Source organism: Anneissia japonica, unplaced genomic scaffold (genome assembly GCF_011630105.1).
Source record: "Anneissia japonica isolate Jap-2015-1 unplaced genomic scaffold, ASM1163010v1 scaffold9290_len831353_cov190, whole genome shotgun sequence".
Classification (NCBI taxonomy): Eukaryota; Metazoa; Echinodermata; class Crinoidea; order Comatulida; family Comatulidae; genus Anneissia; species Anneissia japonica.
Window position 1 is genome coordinate 242,792 of NW_022745682.1, and position 24,927 is coordinate 267,718.

Sequence of the window (24,927 nt, forward strand, 5' to 3'; positions counted from 1 at the left end):
TGGTCAAGACATTTTAAAAAATTACCCGGCAATGTAATGTAAACTACTACCGTAGTCATAGACAATTTGCAGACCGTACACTTTTGCAGGGGGCACGTTTACTAATAAAGCTAACACTCTTTGATACGAAATAATAAATAGGAGCTTTAATTTAAAAAGTTTAAACTAAAATGAAATGGTATTTTTTTTCTAATGTACAACGGCACTATATACATGGTACGGTACTTTGTTTGACAATTATACAATAAAGATTGACAAATATACACGGAATGTAGTATACGACGTTTACTGGTACTTTTCATATATCAAAGCACCATTGACTTCATACATAAAATATTGTTGTTTTTAAAACTTCAATATGCACATAATGATATGCGTTGACATAAGTGCTTTAGTGACAGAATCGTAACTTGTTTCTTTAACATAGACATTACAAATAACGAATAAAATGATTGTTCATACATTTTTTGTTTAAAAAAATCTTGAATTTAAATATATGCCCTTTATATCCCGGTAGACTTATTTCCCCCCAGATGTGTATAAGAGGATATTTATACAACCTCCATATCATCTTCTCAAAATAATACCAAGAAGTGCAATAATACACACAGGGACATTAAGCGGTCCAGCACGAAGGTAAGCCTTGTCATATTTGATTCTATATTTTACCACATTCCAAGACCAACTTTGATTAGTCGCGTGTCCCTTTACAGTATCGTATTGTTTACATCAACATTAAGAAATTTTATTTAATCACTCTGTCACTTTATAACATTTAATATTACGATTGTTGTTTAGAAGGTTTTAACAAAAATTATAATTATTTAATATATAAAGCAATGTATTGTACCTAATACTTCCGGTATAGTTATGTTATTAACACTGGAATGAATTTGAGAGTCGTTTGTCGTCTGCATCAAGTTATCTTCAACAATGGCAAAAAATTACACTTTTATACCCTTATTATTTCAGTTTGAGGCTATCAACCCAAAATTATATAGGCCAAATGTCAGTTTAGAATATTTCATAACAGATTTCCATTAATCATATTATAATACATCATCATAATCATTGTAAGTTAGACCCAAATAAATTTTGAATTTTTTTTATGTAAATCGTTATGTGTGCATGCTGTTATAAAACTATCACTGATGTCGGCTTAAGCAACTTTATACACAGCATCACTCTATATTATCACACACCTAGGCCTATGTATATTATTAGTCATGTACATTGTCATTGTTGGAATCGCCCTTCACAAACCTGCCTGCCAACCATCAGAGATATTTTTGTAACAAACGACGTAACTTTATTTGTGGTCATCGAGGTGTTGCTAGGAAACATATGACGTAGTGTTACTACGCAGTTTTCTACGCCCGGTTCGGTTTCACCGTTGTTTATAGAGTATCGTTAATGAAATTGATATGGTTGGAAAATTAACGCAAGAATCTATCGGAGCCCGCAAAACAGGATTTATTATCATTTGTAGCTGGAATCTTATTCGGAATATCTGTGTCATAATCCATAAATAATGGACAAAGAAAAAAAAAATTATCGTGGTTTGTTTACTTATAATCGAGTGTCTTTGTTTTAAAATATCGTGCTTCATTTAACAGTTGACATACTATATAACCCATATGAAAATATATAAGAACAAATCTAAAAATATGTTCCGATAGAATTTTTGATTCGGAATACTGTACTTTGAATTAAAGGAGCAGTACACTCATTGTAACCACAGCTATTTTCATCAATTGAATTTAAAATTTGAGGGAAAAAAAGTTTAAATAAAATAGTATTTTATCGTTTAACCAATTTTAAACAAATTTATGTAATTATAGATCTAACATACGGTAAAGGTTCTAACCTACGGCTTTCCAGACATCAATATATCTTTTTTCAATATACAGTTGTCTATAAGAATGCTAAGACAATTTTCGCCTTTCGTATTCACCTCAAAAATAATTTCATTACATTGAATATACACATATATAAGAAAAATAATACATATCATTTTTAGCCCTCTATTTGCGTTATAATCCAGAATTTTAAACACTTTAACATTTGTCTTAGAATCACCATAAACCATAGCTTATATCACTTTATAAATGTTGATGTATTTTTATGAGTGTAAATTTATGTAACGTAGAAGTTGCGTTAATTTATTATTGACAAAATATATTTTGCATACAAACAATGTTGAAATCGTCTTGATAGATTTTTTCGCTGACTGTCATCTACATGATTTGATAATTCCATATGAAGGTCTCCTCTTAATCTAAATAAGGTTGGTTACCGACGTCGAGTTGTTGTTATTATTATTATTATTAAGTCCAGTGAGAGAAGTTGAGTTCGAATTTACCGGTGAATGTTCATTACTTGGGGGTGTTGGCATACCCCCAGTTGTCTGGCAAACATACCATTCGTTGAGGTTCGGTGGGTTTGACGTTATGGTAGAAATTACTGGTGTTATAGAGATGTCTCCAGCCGGCGATGCATTTGGTGACGCTTTGGGTGAGGAGTCTTCGAAAACTCCTGGTGGTGGCGGGGACTTACTGTGCACTTTCATATGCTTACGTAACGAGCTTGGATGGGTGTAACTCTTGTCGCAACCACGTACTTTACAATTGTATGGTTTATCCGAGGTGTGTACATGACTGTGCTTCTTGCGGTCACTTGAGTTTGCAAACCTTCGGTCACAACCTTCAAATTCACACTTGAACGGTTTTTCGCCTGCAAAAAATGGAGAAAAGCATCGTTATAATCATTACATCACAGACTGTAAAAATATAATTGTTATACGAGCCCAATGAAGTTTTGTTATGTTCATGAACTGGCATAAACAGTTCACCATAAGCTTTGACAAACACTGCCGAAAACCGTCGTTCTCTTTCATCTTCGTATTACGTGTAATATTTTTCTCAGCTTCTCAAATCCCGATTCCTAATACCAAATATGGAATCCAGTCTTTAACTACATCTGCCCCGACTTTTCTGCAGTCATCTTCATGTGTAATGGTGTATGTGACATTCAGAATTTGTACTTTATACTACAACGCTTCACAAGATGTTGTTTTCATTTACTTACATACATTTAAATAAGTTATTATAATAGCTGTGGTTACAGCATTGGAATTATACAGTTTATATAATTATTTATTTAATGTTTTTGAAGCTTTTTCTATATTTTATACCGTTTAATGCTACATAATACTATAATGCTAATGTTTAAATGTATAAATACCATCAACAACAAGAATAAGGTGACATCAGTGGGGTGGTCGCTTTTGAGTGAACAACATGATTGATACCAACTTAGTAAACCAATACAATAGAGAAATTAATTACAATGAAAGTAGTCTTAACGTCGTTGTGTACGCCTGAATGTGTAAATTAAAATATTTTGTCAACAAATGAAAAAAAAAATAACATGTTGTATACAAGTGGTTTGTATTCGCGTCAGCTGATGCGTCAGCATTGTTTAAATTGAAGGTTATTATATAAGTAATTAAAATCTATTTACTAACAATATCGTTTATGACAATCTTACATAATTTATCTTCTAGATACGACAGCTACCAGTTATTAGGCTTATATCCATTTTGCAATTCAAACGCGTGAGACACCACAAACACCTAATTTCATATTACACTCCAATTTATGATTGTTTGCATGCATATATTTAATATTGGTATCGATCATTAGCCATGGATATTGTATTAAACATAACGTGTTTTCTTCCCTTTGCATTGTGTGTATCATACCGTATTACTTTTGCTCTTAATTATTTTATCTAAATGTACAATAAAAGATGGTAATGTAAAATAAAAGTGGCCTTGAACTATATAAAATTAAAAAAAAAAAAAGATATTACGCCAACCAAAGTGTGACGCTTAAGAGAGTGATTGGCCTTGCATGTAGGACAGACTATCAGACAAGATTTCATGTTGTAACTTTTCTTTAACCTGTAATGATTATTCACGCATGCACGAGAACCAATCAAATCAAAGCTCTGTAAAATAGTAAGGGAAAAGGGGATCAACGCCAGGAAATGTAATTGCACTGCCACCTTCCCTCCGGCAGTTATGCTTCACCCGACTCTGTCTCTAGAACATAAACGGGGACCTCACACCAAAACCATATCGTACATCTTACAACTTCATGAAACATCTAATTTCGCCAATTTACTATACATTATTGATGGAAATTACAAGTTAAAGCTATTTTCTTTTCTTTTTTTTTTATTGAAAATCTAATATTTGCTTTGTTTAGGTTCGCTCATGCAAATTAACAAAACTATCTCATTTTAAATTTTAGATTTAAATAAATTAATTTATCAGGAAATGAAAAAGTCTGTTTTTGCACATGAAGAATCGTTGCAATGACAGCGCATTTCTATTTCCCGGGCTCTTTTTACCTACTTAATTTAATAGTATTAATTGGATTCACTTTCATATAGATCTAGACCTGGTAATAAATATACTACCTACATACATTGGTAATAACTGTTAAGGATCATCAATTTCCGAAATATTAAGTTATGGGTTACGTCACAATTACACATATAATAACAATTCATATGACATTTCTATCCTTGCACTTTACTTGTTTATTTAGTAAAACATCAATTATATATATAAACAGCGGCTAAATGACGAACTGTGCATATTTAATAAAGAAAATGTGATTACGTTCGACTTATCGAATTGTGGATGCGTTTTTACTATAAATTAATTGCAGGATACTAATGTAAAGTTAGATCAATTATTTGCTTCTCAAAATGGTTAAACACGAGATCGTACATGATCGTGACAAATGTTCTATTATGGTAAGACATTCTTTGGTTGAATTGTCATGACTTTTGCGCGCAATTAGCAGACAATGACAGTACCCGTAAAATGACATGTGAATTCACATGTAAATTGTTCTAACGAATTAAATTGTGGTTTGTAAAAGAAAGGTAAAAGCACGAACCTGTAATATTATATTTATTCCTAGTATAAGTTTGGGTTTTTTTTGTCATTTTCACTGTAAATCCAACAACATCTATTGGTCAATATGTCTAGGATCATTAACCTATTCCTAATTAGTATTTTTATCATGTTGCTTATATTATGTGTCATGACCATATCTTTTAATAGTGCAAATACAAATTCATTAATTTTTAAACTTTGAATTATTATTATTTAGATTTATTGCTTGTTTCAATTATAGGCCTATTTTTTGCTGTAATTTTAGATTGCAATTATAAAAAATGAATTAAAATTTCAGTGAGCCTAAGTTACGTAACCCAAAACAAAAATAAAACAACCAAAAATAACCCAAACTCTTTCAGCACTTTTCAAATAATATTTCTCCTGATAGACATGAATCAACAATATCTTCACGGACCATTTACTTCTTTAAGATCACTCCGCATGCAGTACAGCATTATAGGAAATACCAATTGTCGACCTCGCAACGTGATTGGCTTAAAACGTGCTAATTGATTGTCGCGCAACATACTGCCCACATTATTAATCAATTAATTTACAAAATAAAAGTAATGAAGCTTAAGCACTGATGAGTGCAACAACGTGATTGACAAGTGTTAAATATCAATTAATAAAATCCGGAATTACCCAATCGTGCCTCTGACTCCTCCCAATTGAAGCATTTTTACGTAATTTAGTTAATTTTGACAGTCTATCTCTTGATACTGTGCTCTGTGTAGACCTATACCTATAGATAATTTTGGCTTTTCTACTTTAACTTTTATCCTATATCAGCTTTCATTGTATAGCTTTATGGAAGCTTATGATGTTTCTAAGCCAGTTGCAAAACATCCTCAGCTTTCTTTAATTCATTTTCAGTGTAGTTTGTTTTTCCGAAAACATTAATTATCTATTTTTTGTATTATTGATAATGAACTAAAAAGTATAGGTCTAATTTTAGGCAGTAGAATTGACATAAAATAAATGCCAATAAAACCCTATAACAATATCGCAGTGTATATATACATTGAGGTGGAGCTTCTTATTTTATTTTTGTTTGCTACTAGTACTATTTCATTAAATATTGGCATGGAAGCTGACCGCTACTTCTCCTAATCTTAAGATTTGGAAAAGTTGCAGTGGGTTAAAATCTCGTACTTATAGTGTGCATGCTGCTTGGGTTTAGTGCGTAGTATTGGTAATGAGAATCAACTAAATGAATTGCAAGAAAAGTGAAATGACTGATTGATCGATTGAGCGTTGATTGACATGTTTAGAATGTTCTGGGACCATCCCGTATTGATGCGTTGTTATACCTAAACATCGGAGCCCTATCTTTAAGTGACTAATTGCAATCACCGCATGATTTCTCGTTTCGTTTAATTCAGAATTAATTTCAACATGACAATGCGAAATGATTTTATCCAGAATATGTTTAACATGTAGGCCTACTTGTTCTGCTTTATTTTGAGAGTGACGCGCAATGGGAGATTATGTACATCGTTTATAGAAATTGTGTCAAGTTGTAAAGTATGCGTACAATCCTTCCTAGATGCTTCGAAGATTGGTTGTTCAAAAAAGTTTCATCCTTCTGGTAGTCCTTAATGAAAGTTTCAACAAGAAAGCTTGAACAAGCTATAAAAATATTACGCGTCAGATATCGATGTTCATAGCTCACTGTGAGGGAATTCCCAACCACAAATAACGGCAATAATTGTTAGACGAACAACTGAGTTACACAAAACTTAAAGTTGTATCTAGCAACATGGCGGGTAAACAAGCCCTGCATGAGAGCAGACTGTCATGCAAGCCTTACAACTCGGTGCAGACGATCGAATGCGTTACCCAATGCCTGAAATCGAGTCGGCAACCAGCAGGGATCGGCTAGCTGACTCATTGTAGACTTGTCGAGTTTTGATGCGAAGATGAAAATGATGTCAGGGATGCCCAAACGACGGTGGGAGGCAAAGATTATCTCAATTACTGGTTTGAAATCCATGCCAGAGGCACCAAAGAGCGAGACGGTGAACTACTTGAGATGGGTTATGATCAAGGTACCGCTCAACTTCTGTGGCAACTCATATCCAAATTTGGCCTCTACCTACTCTCGTCTGATAATTAATCCGGGTTGTCTCACAATCGATGTCTCAATTAAAACAATTTCGTCATGCAAAAGAACGTGAACTGGACATTACAACATTAATAATCATAATAATAGTATTAATAATGATAATAATAATGGTAATAATAATGTAATATAACTATTAGTAAATTTAGTTATTACATTTACAATTACACTGATTTCGAATTAAAGTTTGAACCTTGCAAGGCTATTTTGGGAATGGTAACCCATTGATTTGCATTGCATAAAAAACATATGACATTGCATGATTTGAAAGTTCAACTTATATATCACAATTATTTAGAAATTAACTTATAGGAATCGCAATTAAATTGCAGTATTTTACCTTAATTTATAGAGTTATTTTATGTACCGGTACTGAGAAAATTTAAAATTGTGGTTCTTTACCATCACTTACTGTAAGAAGAACCTTTCAAAATATATTAAAACTTAGTTTTTTTAATCATTAATATAATTGCTAACATTCAAGGAGATAATGGCCGAATTAAATTATTCTATTTTTGATTTTGATTTTGACTGCAGCCAATTAAAATTTTTACTGTAAAAATATACACGGTTGGCTAATATTTCATTTACTTTTGTTAGGATAATATATTCTCGCTGTAATTTTAAATTGAGCTACAAAGCAATCGAAATCTTAAATTGTATACCTTAAGCTTACATCATAAGTTAATCTAGGCCTAAACTTTACATCCACTATACTACTGCAACTTTGTAACAGCACAAGGTATTGCACTACTATAGAGTGTATTTTTTGCAGTTGCAAGTTTGTAAATTATTGTCATTCATGTTTTCTTTCTCCAAATAAGCCTATTCATACGCTTCCGATTCCAGGCCTAGCTCAATGGTGTTATTCACACGACTAGCTCGTGCTTTTATCCGCCAGCCGTCATTTACCAGGAGAAGGCCTGAGAAATTAAGAGGTTTTAAACGGAATACAAATGTTGGAAACGTAATGACATACATACAATAGTAGTATCTGTAGTAATGCCTCCTAAATAAGAAGTGTTGAACTTCATGATGTGTTTTGTTTTGTCGTCAGCCATTGTTTTTTGGGTGATTGGGCGGATTATCTTGTCAATTTAAAGTGATGAACCAAGTGTAGGTCTAAATGACAAATGGAAGTTCTATAAAATGACTTGTCTCAGTAAAACCAATACGAAGTACTCTGTAAATAATTTCTTTGAGCAATGGATTTTGTACAAAGAAATAAGAATATAAATTTATTTGCATAAACTATTTGGATAGTGTTATAATTTAATTTAATGAGCAATAAAAAACTTATTTTAACATAAAGCGGTTAAGACAACAATGACAACAACAAAAAACCTATCCTAGATACTAAAACAATGTTGCGGACATGTAAATATAAATTGTTGGTCACCTTTTTATGTATCGTAGACCTAAAGCTCGACATATGCTTGTTTTTAAACGTTTGGCTGATAACTAGTTATTGTCCACTACAGTTTGTTATTTTATGGACCTTTTAGTTTGTTTTCATTGTTTTAGCTTTCCTGATCACTGACCATTCATGATTTGCTTTGTTAAATACCCCACACTCTTTCTATTTTACATATTTTCATGCTATACAGTATCTTACTCTGTCAAAGAACTGGGCTAATTAATATTGACGACTTTTGACCCTTTATATAGTAGGCCTATAACATGTTCTTCCATATAATATTACTACTGTATAATCATACTGATAACCTATTGTACAGTACTGTATATTCTATTTTATATGCCATTAAACAATTAGATAAATAATATAGGCATATACAGTATATAATATTGGCTTATACAGGCAATACACGAACAATCTCTTGCCCATCACTCATGCCGTTAAACCCCTAACTCTACTAATAACGAGTAATGGGTGAAAAGACTTAATTGTATGCCCATCTGTGGAATCACTTCAGATTGCACAATACATTTAAATATCAACATTCAATAGACTCGTGATCTATATCGCCTCCTAATTCGTACTGTAGACGAACAGAGTGTATCACCGCTACGTCAATAATAACATTATTTGCATCCGCATTTATATGTTCCAGATCCCTCGCATGGGCTTACGTTCGACCTATATCGCCTGCTAAACTACCAACTCCCTACTACTACTTGGGGACCGATAACAATTAGCCTACGACATGTCTGTCATTGCTTGTGTTCTGTGATATTTTTTTTAACTAGGTGTAAATCACCACTTCCCCCCATGGAAATAAGGATCATAGTTAGTCAACGAACGATTTACTGTAGGTGTCCTCTTAAGCGAAACGTTGAGTAAAAATGCAGGCCCAGATATTTACAACTCTATGTATATACTGTATACACATTATATACGTATACGTGTCATGAGCGTGTTATTAGACTAATATAAAAGAGATATTTATTATTTATTTATAGAAATTATTTACGAAGAATTGATACAATTGAAATAAACAAAATACACAATCGATTTTTATAAATTCCAAAAACGCGACAAAAACACAAAAAGAAAGTGATCGTTTATAGCCGACGACAATTAGTTTTTCATATAAAATAATAAAAATGTCATTAAGACAGGCAAAACATTATTTTGATAATTTAAAGATCTTTTAAAATTAAGAAACAAGCAAATTTAAAGGTATAATAAATATATTATTTATACGTTCCATCATTATCGAGGAATTTTTTTTTCATTCTACTTCTAATTTTCAAGTGAAACTTATATAGGCCCACAACGGAAGAAATCTAAATGTTATAAGATGTTTATCACTCCACACCGGTGTTGCTCTTCACCAACGTGCATTAAATCAGCGAGGCCTGCACCAGTGGATGTAGTAAAACACAATATGGAAAAAGAAAACGGTTTATTTAAATATTATACAGTAGTAGGCCTCGATATTAAGAAAAAGTATATAATATTAAATACAGGCCTACTATAAAGTTATTTTAACAAGTAAACCTACTCAACTTAACGCAGTTTTATGTATGTCATAAACAGGATGTCATTAATTATTAAGTTCCAGACCTATAATACCGTCAGTATAGTTATATAGCATATTATTTGGATCTAGACTACTTTTGACAAGAACCAGTCCATTAGTATAGTTTAAGTATCGATATTATAACCATTTGAACACTTTTTAGAATAATTATTTATAGATTTATTAAAAACTTCAATAAAGAAAAGTGATCATAATTTAATACTGTATCCAAAATGAGTAGGGCTATGGTAATTTACATACTAAACGTGGTCCTGATGTTCACCAAAGGCCTTGATCAAGCATAAACGATAGGCCTATAATAATTATGTATAATAAATAAATAGACATCGAATTAGCAATGTCAATTTGAAATGCCGGGTTCGTAGAGTTATGTTATGTTTACTCTTCGTCCTGTTTATATATTTGTAAATTTTATTAAAATGTTTCAAATCTTCGCTGAACGACATGGATTAAAGTTTAGATTACTTAATCCGCGCTTCGGATGCCGGGATTACGGATTGAAACTTGCAGGCGAAATGTGTAATTAAGAAAGAAAACATACACACATTTCTCATCCATCAAAATTGCTTGGGAGTTTTAAACGAAGTATAGAAAAATATAATTCATTTCAATAGGCAGCTGTATAACTTATTTTTATATAGGGCCTATTCCCTGTAATGATTATTTGTTACAAATATAAGATAGTTGCTAAGAATATTATATTTGCGTTTAACTGTTTTGATACTGTATTAAAAACTCATAATATTGATGATAACAATAATTAATGGAACAATTTGTTTGTTATAGGATTAACTTTATGATTGATTTATTGATTAATTGATGTACGATTCATTGAAAAATACACTAAAAATATTACATTTATAATATTACACTATGTCACTATCCTTTAATTGATAATCTGATGAAGTGTTATCCATTATTCCCATAGCAACAACAATATCGCAATAGGCCAATTAATGGTTAGCTAATAAATTATTAATCCAATAAAATAGAATAATTAAACACAATCAGAAACATACAGTAGCCCCATTCATATGTTTCAAATAAATAAGTTGTGTAAAATATTTGTGGTAAAATGAATACAAATTACTGAGAAAGAAATAATTGAGTAAAGAGACTCAATTAAAATTTAAAAAGATGAAGAAACCAAACAATAATGATATGAATAGTAAGAGACAAGGAGAGATTGAAGGAGATAAAAAAAGTAATAAATAAAAGAAGATGAGGAAAAGAAATTAAAGATTAGGAAAAAACCGAAATAGGGTGAAAATAGAAAACGAAGAACAAGAACGAAAATTGAGTGCATAAGAGACAAAAGAATACGTAGTGGAAGACAACGTAGAAGAAAAAGGAATAGGCCTATAAGTAGAAGATTATGACCGTGACAATTCGCGCGACCCTTGCAATTACAGTAAATACCGAAAACGAATTATACATAGTCAATATAGGCCTATGTATATTAACACTGCTTTTATCAATAAGTCTAATTTATTTGTTTATGTAGGCCCGATGCATATATATATATCTGTCTCTTATACACATCTAGATGTGTATAAGAGACAGTATTTAGCTTCATCTATCCAATGTGTTGTAACAAGTGCAGAGTCTCTGCACTGTACTGCAAAAAAGAAGTTTCTATGGAAACTAATACTATTAAATAACAGAGGAGCATTAACAAATGCTTAAACAGTCAACGGGTACATCAATTAGTTCAATAGACAATTAATTTACAGTACATGGCCTTACATATGGTATTTAGTTTGTCTTATAAATAACGGTTACGTCTGTCAGAGTTAAATTATTAACGGAAAGGTGAAACATAAATCAATATAATGCTATATCTTGCGGATTGCTTAGAAAATATAAGTGTAAACATTACATAAGAACTGAATTTCTTATGTTGGCGTTTGATAGTTTTGTTGTAATAAACTGCATCGAAACATAGCCGCCATATTTGAAACGTTATATCAGAGGACTGCTTCATTATGGAACGAGTATCGGGAAGGGCCACTAGCTACGATTTCTCTGATGTCTATATCAAAAGAAAAGGTCTGTCAATTCTCTCTCAGCTTTTGAAATTAAACGCCTTTGTCCTGAAGGCCTAGTAACTAAGCCAGTAAACAAAAATAAACTGTTTAAATTCGTCGAACAAAACGTCCAAAGAAACCTAAAATGATAATTCAAAATTTTGCCAGTTTTCTCAATCACAACTTTTAATTAACGTTCATTATTCGTAGTAAAAATGAAGCAATATGGTATTTTGGTCATTATCATGTTAACAGTTCTATTTAACTGTATTTTTATGTACACATCGCCTAATTATATGTCTAAATAATGATGATTAAAACCAAGCAAAAATCTTTCTCGTTCAACCTCATTGTTTTTGAAATAGAAGGGAGGCAGGGAGGATGATGCCTTCTGTTATCACAAAAGTACCATCTCAAAAGCACGAAATCTCCAAGTCTTATATATAGGTTTCATGATTATGCACATACTTAACATGATATTTGAGCTTTTTGATTGTAAAATTAAGGAATCTGTAGCCTAAAATATGTGATGGAGAGGACGAGAAATAGGTCTGTCTGTTTGTTTGACTAAAATATAGAATTTGTATAGAAAGTCGGATGTGTGTAAAATTAAGTGCAGCATGTCAGAATAGGCCTACTACTCTATTTTTTTCTAATACAACAAAAGAATCGCCAACCTTTGCATGACGTTCCATTGTAGTAAAATTATAAAATTATATAAATATTTAAAGAATGATAATTTATATAAATATACTATCATCCACCCGGTATATGCCAGTATCTTGTGTGTAAATAAAGTATGTAATGAAGTTTATAGAAAATCTTGTACTGTACTTTTAGATGTGTACTCTTCTGGCTACCAGCATGAGACCACAAAACAAACAAAACAATAAACTATACTATAACAAAATTACCACGTAAACTGTTGAAAACTTAATCAAGAACCAGTAAAAGAAATTAACCACTATATATGTTGCTAAATATTACATGCATTAATTTATAATTCTAATTAAATATATAAAAATACAAAGAATTGAGAAAATACTCGTTACGTACCTGTATGAGTCCTCTTGTGGATCTTCAAATTTTCGGATCGTGCAAAAACTTTACCGCAGCCAGGGAAGGGGCAAGGGAATGGCTTTTCACCTGTATGTACACGAATGTGGTTGACGAGTTTGTATTTTGCTTTAAAAGGTTTCTGATCTCGTGGACAATTTTGCCAGAAACATGTATGATTCGCCTGCTCGGGTCCGCCAACATGTTCAACAGTTATGTGCGTTACAATTTCGTGCATTGTTGTGAAACATTTGTTGCATGGTTTCCTAGGTTCGGGCTGGTCTTGGTCGATCCACAAGCAACTTAGTTCTTGTTTAATTGGTTGGCGCATGTACCGAAAGAACGCACCAGGACCGTGCGGCCCCATGTTCATATAATTGTTCATGTTTGCATTCATGTGGTTCATGTGGGTATTATGGAGCTGTGTGGTCATTGAGGAGGTAAGGTAGTCATTCCGTGTGGCCTGCATTGGGTTATATTGTTCGTGTCGGGGGATATCCCCGGGAATTCCTAAACGCATTTGTCCGTTCATATGATGGCTAGCTGGTGGCTGGTCATGCAGGCCTGGAAATATAACATGAGCTGTCGATCCAGCGTCTGTATGGGGTCCATGATACGATGGATTCGTCGGAAACATCCCTGAATTTGTTGTCATTGGATCGTGTGTCGACATCCCACCACGCGGCATATGGCCCGACAGGGGATCCCTACGAAGTAAGAAATCACGTCCCGTGGTGTATGGCTGGGGAGCATAGCCACTTACACCATGATGAGGGTGCGGATGAGGGTGGGATACATAGCCGTTGACTTGTTGACTGCTATAATTCGACTGTGAGACGTTCGTCTGTTCTGCCATGTGTGTCGGGCTTAGCTTCAAAGCTCCAATATGTGGACTTTCCATGTACGGGTTCAAAGTGATGCCATCCCCTCCCGCATCTCCCGTCGGATGATGTGCATGAGTTGCGATACCAAATCCAGAAACGTTAAAATTCTGGCCTACGTCCAGGGTATATCTAAGGTTGCACTTTCCAAGCGAATGGTCCATATACGTGGTTTGCATTGCTTCGGTGGTCATTTCCACGACTGTTGTATTGTTTTTTCTTTCTGTCTCTCAATTGCAATTCTGTTTGTAGTAAACGATTTCAACCTTTTAACTGGCCAGAGGAGGCTGTACTACTGGAGCGAACCGCTCCAAGACACTCTTAAACTATAACTCAAGCTGGCTGGAAAGCGGCTAGCATACTTGTTAGGTATGTATACGATTGAATTAAAGAGTAATTAAGCTTCCGCGTGATTGGCTGAGGCTTTTGTGAGTGACAAGCTGACTTATTGAACGTCCAATGAAACAGATCAATTGGAAGCTTACGCATGCGTGAAATTCGCGATTTTAAAGCTTAGTGATTTGTTTGCGTCTAGTTATGATCTTTGTAGTACGTTATCTGGCTAAAAACAATTCGAATGGAATAAGACGTTTTTCAACAACTTTAAAGGCAACCGATTTATTTTAACAGAGATAATCGAATTCGTCAGATATTAGTCGTTGAATTATCAATCGAAACAAAATTAATAGATAAATATACTACATAAAATATTAGGCCTATACAGGTATTGTTAAAAATTTTATTATTGTGAACATAGCATTGTGGGCTGTTAATTTGCATATTCAATGTACTGTATAGGCCTTATAATATATATATATATATATATATATATATATGTATATATATATGTATATATATATATTTTTTTTAATTTTAAATTAATTAATTTTTAAATTAATCCAACATCTAAGTCTTTAAGTTTTTATATAGTTTAATTGTTTCGTGTAGTTTTACTGCTTATCTTCTTTAAATTGTTTCAATCTCTATATGGGAGTTGTTTATATGGGCTTATTCCCGCTTAGCAACCCTTGATTTGATTTGATGATTTGGTGGTAACCATATCCCATTCCAGTCTGGGTTACCAGTTGGTGCCTATTCAGTTATTCATTTTTCTTATGTTTAATGTTGCTTCGTGTATAAAATTATCCAGTGTGTGTGCCAATGACAAATTTCTTAATTTCCATGAAGATACGGTAATAGCATTGAATTGAATTAAATTAATATAATATGTATATATATATGTATATATATACATGTATCAAAACAACAGGTAGAGAACAAACAGGAAACACAAACAACAGAGTGTAAACATGTTTATTTTGTTTTGTAATTTTTTTTATTGAAAATTAAAAACGGCAGCACAAGAAATCAAAATGTAGACCTACCTTTTCATTTTATCAAAGTAATACCATCCTTTCTATTTCTTGCCTACTCACTTAGCAGTTATACAAACTATCATTTCTTTTTTATCAGATATTACCTTTTCTGGTATATTTTACATTTAATACAAGTACGTCTATATCTCTAATATAAAAATTAATATATTTTATAAAATAATCTTAAAGTAATTTTTTTTCAATTAACACATATTTATCATGTAATTGCGTATATCCTTGAAATAACGACTCATAGCAAAAAAATCCAGTGAAGCAGGCATTTATGAAGGTATATTACATTTGTGAAATAAGTCAAATCAGGGAGCAGCCATGGTTATGCTATTTGTGTATAGTGGTATAGTGTACATTAGGCTTATGTGTATTAGCCTTATAATAGGTTGGCGGGGCGGGTAGCTTGGGCTCGAATCTCGATTGCCATAGACAGGACATTAAAATTCAGACAGGATAGCAAGTCACATGCGTTTGATGGGAAGTCATGGTAGTATTAAAAGTACCTTGGGCTTAACTTTAAATAATGACAAGGAAGTAATACACAAATTAAATGTTTATTCTATATGCCCATAGGCCTATTATCACCTTCTTCATTAACACCATTGAGGAAGCGTTTAATCTTCTTCCAGTACAGATCACTCACGGTGATTTGCGTACCGAGGCTGCTGGAATTGACCACAAAGTAATGATCTAGAGGCCTCCGTACATTGACAGGCGCCACCTCTCTTCAGTGTTTAATAATAATTTTCATTGTTTTTAATTAATAAGTGAATATTAACTGCTATGATATAAGCCTACATTAGCATGAGACTATTTTTTTTAAGTAAATACATGTTTTCTGTTCCCCTTGAGTCTCTTTCAAAAGGCAAATCCAGAAAACCATTCAGAAATCTTTTCAACTGCGAGGTGTCTGGTGCCTGATTGTATTGTGTATTATCGAAGAAACAAAAGAAATTTTTTCTAAATAATTACAAAAAAAATGAATAGAAAATATTTTATCCTATTTAAAGCAGTAGGTCTCTAAATATAATGTAGGGTTTCCCTTCTTCCAAACTGTTCGCCTTTTTTAGGGTATTTCATACAAGGCAGCCGTAAAAGAAACGTGTCAAGCCTGTGAAAACTCTGATATTATTTTATGTTTTTATTTTATACCCTAATTGTGGCATTGTGTGAGCAAATTGTCCCTGGCCTATGTAAATTAGGCATATATGTTGCTAACATTAAATAGGCCTATCAGTATACCATAGGCCTTATTTTGATTTCCTAATTCAAAACACCTTTATTTAAACTCTTAGTAGACCTAACGGTATACGTTATAAATTAAAAAATAGGAGTCCAGTGATGCGAATTTGAAATAACACGACTGGTATTATGCAACACAAACACGGTGGAAAAATAAAAGACTTCTCTCGGCTTAGCTTTTTCATCTGACGTTTGACAAACAATTGCCGGACGAAGCGCATACGCTAGGTTGCAGCATTCACATTGTACCCATGTAAAAGTGCTAGTACTAGACACCAACTGTATATATTTAACTTATTGGTGCATAGTTGATCGTTTTCACTGGGAGTGATCACTCGGAATAAAAATACTGCACGCGATTGATTGAAAACAGTCAACGTTAGAAAAATATGTTTATGTTTTCAGAGAACAAAAGAAAGGGCAAATTAAAAAGGAATTGAAGGACAACTGCACACGCAATTGAAAAATACTGTACTGTTGTATTGACGATTGATAATGTAGGCCTACACCTCTTTGCTCCTAGCAGTGATGCGCAAGTAATTTGTATATCCTACTACTAGCCCTACTAATAATACGGTACCCTTGAATATTTTCCTATACAAGTTATAAATAAAGAAAGCCATAGCGGCCCAAAAACCTTAAAGAGAGCTGGTGGTAGAGAAACTTATTTCCTCACTTATATTTTTATTCATTCTATCTGTTAAGTTAAAACAAAAATGATTGCCTACGAACAGTGGGAATTAGGGTAGGCCGGGATTTTTTTCTTTTTCCATATGCCTATTGTAGACATAGGCCTAAGCTTATAAGTCTAGGGTTCATGTAATTTACCATCACTCACCCCATACATTTTGGCTTTTAAAATAATAACCACAGTTCAACAAAAATCCACCTGAAGAAGTGCACTGTGTGCATAAAAGCTAGTGTATTGTCATTAAAACCAGTCTTTAAAGTACTTCATGTCCAATGTGTTATTACGTAACAAAAATTAATTCACCAAAAAGTGTAAGATGGGCACTGAGCTAAAGTTTATTTATTAAATAATGCTTAAAACGTGATTTTCAAACATTCTACCATTTCTGGCTTCTCATAAAAAAAGTTAAATTGCAAAAAAAAAAAAACTCACAACACTAGATATTTAGAATCGGTAGGTACCGGTAGCACAAATCCCCATTTTTGGATTCATGAAGTCACTTATCATTATTGCGCTTTAGCAGCCTAAATAGGCCTATCTCTAGTTTGTATTTTAAGAACTGTTTAATTAATTAACGATTAAGAAATCATTACGCCTAATCCACCTATAGCTATAATGACGCTTTCCCACATTAGCCGTAATGATAATTCTGTCTTATCATCTTTAATTTACTTTTAATCAAACTATCCCGCTTTGATGTTGTTAGAGGATTAACAATGTTTCTCATTATACGTCTGTGTATTGCATTTATCTATAGACAAAGATAAACAAAACTACTCCATTATGTTACATCAATACGTTCATGCCGTAGAACTGAGTTCACAAAATAAGAGCAGTTGAAGTATTATTTTGAATTTTACTTTTAAATAAATGCTTGTTTTAGATAAAAGTTGGTGATTACGAGTATACAGCTGTTCCTCATTTCAGCCTACATATATAAATGAAAACTGAGGCAGTAAGGTTTCAAGAATCATGAATATATATCATTCATTTATATGGACCACGGAATGAGATGATAGGGCTAGTATAGTACGTTACTGCCTATTACTAAATTGTTCGCAGAGTAATAAAAATAATTAAGAGAGCTAATACAACAGTACTGACGTTTACCGTATATAGGTTGATATGAGTTTATATACATTCTTGTTTATACTATTCTTCCAGTAATATTCCCGATAAATTTTCACATTGTGCAAAATTGATTGCGTGGTATCATTTAATGTATTTTTATTCGTTGACTTTAATCTATACGGTATACGGTATTTTATGTAAATGAAATGTGAATGTTAAATTTGGTGCCTAATTAACAACAATAAACCAACAACTTGTGTTTTTATACAGTAGGCCTAGTTAATAGCAGTACCACGTTAGGAATGCAGGTAAAAATGGCACCCGGAAAAAATGGCACAGGAAAAAATGACCCCGGAAAAAATGGCCCCGGTAAAAATGGCCCCAGTAAAAATGGCCCTAAATGACAAGTAGTTAAAAATGGCCCCAATGAAAAAAATTCAGTATTAGAAATTATATTTTTTTTTTAAATCTTCAAATATTTAAAAACTGTATTAAGCAAGAATTGAATCAATAACAAATACAGTTACACAACAGATGCAAATAATGTACTGAGAGATTATCAGAAAACAATGGCCATTGAATAACATTTTGATAGTAGAAATAAGTTTTATAAACGTTATTCCACAACAAAGTAGAGGAATGGCATACATACAGTACTTCATTCCTGATGATGACATAATTAATGTCGAAATATTGAATCCCAACACGATGGCGTGTATTTCAATACTTGGAGTATGTATTATACTTTCTTACAGTACTTCAACTACCAGATATGCAACTCATAGATAACCACAAAATTCACTTTTGTTAAGTATCAAATTAAATAACTTTACATGTTATAAACAGTGCAAATAAACAGTAGTTAAAACATGTGGACCAATTGTGTGTTTGAATCACAAGTTCATGTATGGGAAAAGGGAGAGGCTTACTTTTCTTAGCAATAAATGTCCTGCTTAGAGCTAATTCAAAGAAGTATTTGTTAATCAAATATTGTTTTTTAAATAAACTGAATAATTAGAATACATTTATTAAAGCAACTTATTTAATTGCATACTTGGTTTCTACGCCCCGCCAACTAAATTTAAGTGCCTAAAACTTGTGGGGTTTACCAATACCCGGATTGAATTTCTGGAAAATTGTGATTCCGCTTCCTTGGAATTGGCCACAAATAAATTATTTTAGTATTAATAAATGCATGATTTATGTTGATTTATTGATATTGCTATTTTTTAACATTTAAATGGAAAAAAATAAAAAGTGTTATTCGTGGCTTTTTTTTATCTTTGAATATTTTATCATTGAATATGTAATTTCTGCAAAAAGTAAAATGTAAATGGCAATTTATTTGATGTTAGATTCCTTTTAAAAACTAAATTATTTCAGCTTAAAAAAATGCATATAATGATTTTTAAAAAATTAGCTTTAATACAGAATTTAATTATTAGGGCCAATTTGACCTACTTGTCATTTGGGGCCATTTTTGCTGGGGCCATTTTTACCGGGGCCATTTTTTCCGGGGCCATTTTTTCCTGGGCCATTTTTTCCGGGGCCATTCTTACCGTACACCCCACGTTAGAAACCTTTCAAATGGTTCTGTTTCATTAATTGCAGGATTGGCGTGCGTGAAGAAACATAAACATAGGCCTAATAATAAATAGGCATTTCGTTATTTCCCTACATTTCAATGCTCGGGGCATTCAGGCAAATAGGTACAGGTCCACAGTACTAAATATTTGTTTATTCATGCTTGTTCAAATTAGGTTACTTACTACAAGCTCTATATGACTAGCCTACACAACAATCGTGCTCAAAATCTTATAAATTCCTATACTGTATTACTATTAAATACTGAGAGGACCCATGCTCATCATACTCACAAACGACAATCACCTGCACCTCAACGTTCTTCTATCAAATAATGGAGTATAATTTTAGATCTAGGCCTACCTATAAAGTAGGCCTACATAGAGGAAAAAGGAAACTAAAATTCACCAACACAACGTAGCCTGATGCCAGTCTCATAATTCACTCATCGTCACTTGATTGTTGTGATTGTACCGGTATGGAACAAGGGCAATTAAGTGGGGAGACGGGCGGTAGCAATTAGGTCTTAATTTGACAAACATATCGCTACAAATTTTAACAATAATGCCGTTGATGACACTTGCTTTTCTATCATCCTAGGCCAATTCTTTTCTATTTGTTTTGCATTCCTGTATGAATGCAAAGGGGTACAAGTTTTTAATAAACATAGGCCTAATACGCAGTGGAGTAACGACTATGAGGTCTCACTGGCTAAATTCAGAGGCCCGGAGCCTCAAGGGGACCCCAGCTAATTCAAATATACATATATCTGTTTACAAACAAATAACCGAGGCCCTTTTCCAAGGCATAGTCTGCCGAGAGTGACTCATATCGATTGTTTATTTATATTATCATATTCGTTTATTTAAATATTATTTTAACATATAGAGACCAAAGTGTGTTGTCTGAAAGATCTGGTTCTATTTCTGGCGGGAACCATGGAGGCCGCAACTTGCATTTGCATTTTAGCTTTTGCTTACCAATGTTGTATTCGGAGAAACAGACATTGTTTGCTCCATCATAGTTTTTGTTCAGTATTTTGGCTTTAATTTTTGCCAATTTTTTTTCAACTCCTAGACGAGACCCACACCGAAACGATTCGCACCATGTGGATGGTTCTCGGAAGGGAGATTGGTGTGTTGGGGAGAGGCTGGTTATGGGCATTTCGGATTGCGTGATGTGGGCCCACGTAAAGAGAAACATTTTTACTGAAGATGGTTGAGGTGTGCTGTTCGAGGAGTCTTGAGGTTTTCAGTTACATTGGGTCTTTGTTGTCGGAGTTGTTTACAAAGTGTTTCGCAGGAATCTTTTTATAGTTAATTCATTTTTTTTTTCATTTTGTTTCTTACGCCTATGTTTTCTTTAGGATGCACCACCCAAGTGGTTGTGTAACACTGTTTAAAAAAAAGGCGTCATTCCAATAAATGTGTATATTGTTATTAATCGCAAGGAAGTTATGGAAGTTATTTAGTTGTTTTAATTAGGCCTATATGGAAGTTGTTGGAAGTGTAAGGTAACTTACATCCTTGTTTTTTTTTATAGGCCTATTATTATTATTATTATTATTATTATTATTATTATTATTATTATTATTATTATTATTATTATTATTAGGCCTATTACTTCACTATGCGTCGTTAATTTAGAAAGAAAATAAATTACTTAAATATATTAGTTTTCAAGTGTGTTTTTTTTTTTGTTTCCTTAACATAGACAGCATTTTAAATCATTCCACATTGCTTTGCTATTACAACTGATTGCCTATTATGTTTTACCTCGATCCCCGATTGTCTTATTAACAATCACTTATTAAATCTGTAGTTTGATTCTTGAACTTTTTTAAATGTCTTTATGCTTAAGCCCAATAGGGCCATAAATAATGCTAGTAATAAATATAATTATGATCCGAAATCAGACTGGTTGCACGCGCAATCCCAGTGTCACGTGGTATTTCATTCACAAAATAAAACCCATGTGTTTAATCCAAAAAGTAATTGTTTAATTTCTCGTTACTCCTTTGTTGTTAAACTGTATTCGCTATGGATTAGCAAGTCGGATGGTCGGATCGGCCTATCCGATGTCACGCATGCGATAAGGAGACGGCGTATCGCTGCGGACTTGAATCTGTTATTGAATTTAAGCATGTGGTTTAGTTTTTATTTGGAATCACTTTTGATACAGTGACACACATGATGGTGCATTTCAAATATAAAAAAAATTAAAACAATAAAAAGAAACATACGGTAATAAAAAATAACTTAATTAAACAACTGTTAACAAGAAACAAAAATCCTTAACTACAATAAATTAAACTACAACTATTGCAAGACTAATATGCCTGGTTTTAATGTTATTGAATTAAATTTACAATATTTACTCTGTTATGTATATATGTATAATGTATGTGTTTGTGTATGTATGTATGTATGTGTGAGTAATTTCGTTCTACTGTAGTATTTTCTTACTATATTTTATCACAGTAATTAAGATTTTACAAATTTTGTTATTGTTGCACATCTTTACGGTTGTGCCTCTGTTATAAAAGAGAAGCAATAAAGTTACTTACTTACTTACTAAAAAACACACAAAGAAACTGACAATGGTTTATTGCAGTCTTTAACTTAAATATAAGAGATGGTACCATAATCTTAAGGGATATTTTTCATTTTTATTATATATTTTTTATTATTTATATATTTATCATTATCATGGCATGATGAGTTGTCATGAGGAGTGTGCCCTCCTTCATATTTTCACTCTGGCTGTTATTAAAAGCATCTTATATCAGGTGTCTAATGTAGACATGATTTAATACAATAAAATATTTGTCGAATTACACTCTTGTCACAACGGCTCATATTAGAAAATACGGAGTATCCAAAGATTTTTAAAAAATGCAATACTGTAGGCCTATAATTATTAAAGAGCAACTAAATTGTAAAATGTAATCCTTAACTAATATATATTATTTAAACACTAATGTAATTTAAAATCGCGATAAGGTCGCTTTAATCCCCCAAGTCCACGGTGTAGGTGAAGGAATTATTATGGTACTTCGTTTGCCACAGTGCCGCCTTGATCTTACTTACTACCGCAGCTCTCAAAGGAGTATTGTTTACCATGTGTTTAATTGTTTTATGAGCTTGCCGCTGCCGCAATGTGTTGTTGTATTAACGTACTTAAGTTTAGTATAGTTATTACATAAGATGTAAGATTAAGGAGAATTCATCATATATTTGTTTGAACAGTTGATGTTATTTTTTTATTTTTATCAAAAAGGAGAATTCACCATACATTTGTTTGAACGGTTAATGTTATTTTTTTTAATCAAAGTCTTCTTCTAAAGTTGATTGATTGATATATTTTTATTTTTTGCTAGTTTATCAGAGCAGTATAACCTATCTCTACAACACTAAAGTGGTGTACGGTAAGATTGGCCCCGGAAAAAATGGCCCAGAAAAAAATGGCCCCGGAAAAAATGGCCCCGGAAAAAATGGCCCCGGTAAAAATGGCCCCGGTAAAGATGGCCCCAAATGACAGGTAGGTAAAAATGGCCCCAATAATAAAATTCTGTATTAAAACTGATTTTTTAAAAATCATTATAGGCCTATGCATTTTTTTAAGCTGAAATAATTTAGTTTTCATTAAAAAAAAAGTGAATTTTGTGGTTATCTATGAGTTGCATATTTTGGTAGTTAAAGTACGGTATGTATGTCATTCCTCTTTGTTAATGGACTAACGTTTTTAAAACTTATTTCTACTATCAAAAAATGTTCAATGCCATTGTTTTCTGATAATCTCTCAGAACATTATTTGCATTTGTTGTGTAACTGTATTTGTTCTTGATTCAATTCTTGCTTATTACAGTATTTAAATATTTGAAGATTTAAAAAAAAATATCATATCTATTACTGAATTTTTTCATTGGGGCCATTTTTACCTACTTGTCATTTGGGCCATTTTTACTGGGGCCATTTTTTCCTGGGCCATTTTTTTCCGGGGCCATTTTTACCTACATTCCACTAAAGTACAAGTCTCCCTCTAATATTAAAGACCCCTCCAATTAAAGACCACTTTTCTGTGGTCCCAAATCAACAAATATCTATTATCTTCATCTAATTAGCTGCTAAAGACCATAGAAACCCCTGTCCAAAAGTGGTCGTTAATTGGGAGGGGGACCTGTATTAAATAAATTTGGGATAATTGAAATAGATGAAATTACTAATATTAATCATTAGCTGTCGAAATGAGAGAGAAATCTACGACAAGCAAATAACATGGACTTTGAAAGTTAACTTATATTCATTATTAATCGTATTATTTTAACATGATTCATTTTATAGCTCTATAATTTATTATTAATGAACGCATCGAGTGTCATCTTTGTAGAAGTGTATTAGTACAAATTAGATTGTATTATATTACAACCACGCTTAAATAATAGATTATAATAGGCCGAAAACAGCTCAATAATAATAATACTTATAAAGACAAATTAATATAGTTGGCTGTCTCTAGAGACATTGCAATCGCAACATGTACTCCGGAATCGCTCTTGTATAGATATTTCAATCCAATGGTTTGTAATTACAGATACACAATTTATACACTGCCAATATAGATGACAGCCTTCTACTACGGTATTGACCACAAAAAGTACCGTAATTTTTATGTGCACTGTATTTTAGTGGTGTATTTTATTGTGATCATATTTAATGTGATCAATACACATTTAGTGTATTTTATTGTGATCATATTTAAAGTAATCAATACACATTTAGTGTATTTAATTGTGATCATATTTAATGTGATCAATACACATTTAGTGTATTTTATTGGGATCAATTCATGAATAAGGATTGATGACATGTCAATCACATTT

General features: G+C 32.5%; 1 protein-coding gene across 1 annotated transcript; it reads right to left on the reverse strand.

Moving 5' to 3' along the window:
• Positions 1-552: 552 nt before the first annotated feature.
• Positions 553-14,424, reverse strand: LOC117120009 (zinc finger protein ZIC 4-like). The gene is made up of 2 exons (XM_033264996.1): positions 13,189-14,424; positions 553-2,733 (listed from the first exon to the last, which is right to left on the reverse strand). The coding sequence occupies exons 1-2, from the start codon at positions 14,261-14,263 to the stop codon at positions 2,279-2,281; spliced, it is 1,530 nt and encodes a 509-aa protein (XP_033120887.1). The 5' UTR covers positions 14,264-14,424; the 3' UTR covers positions 553-2,278.
• Between the last annotated feature and the right edge of the window lie 10,503 nt (positions 14,425-24,927).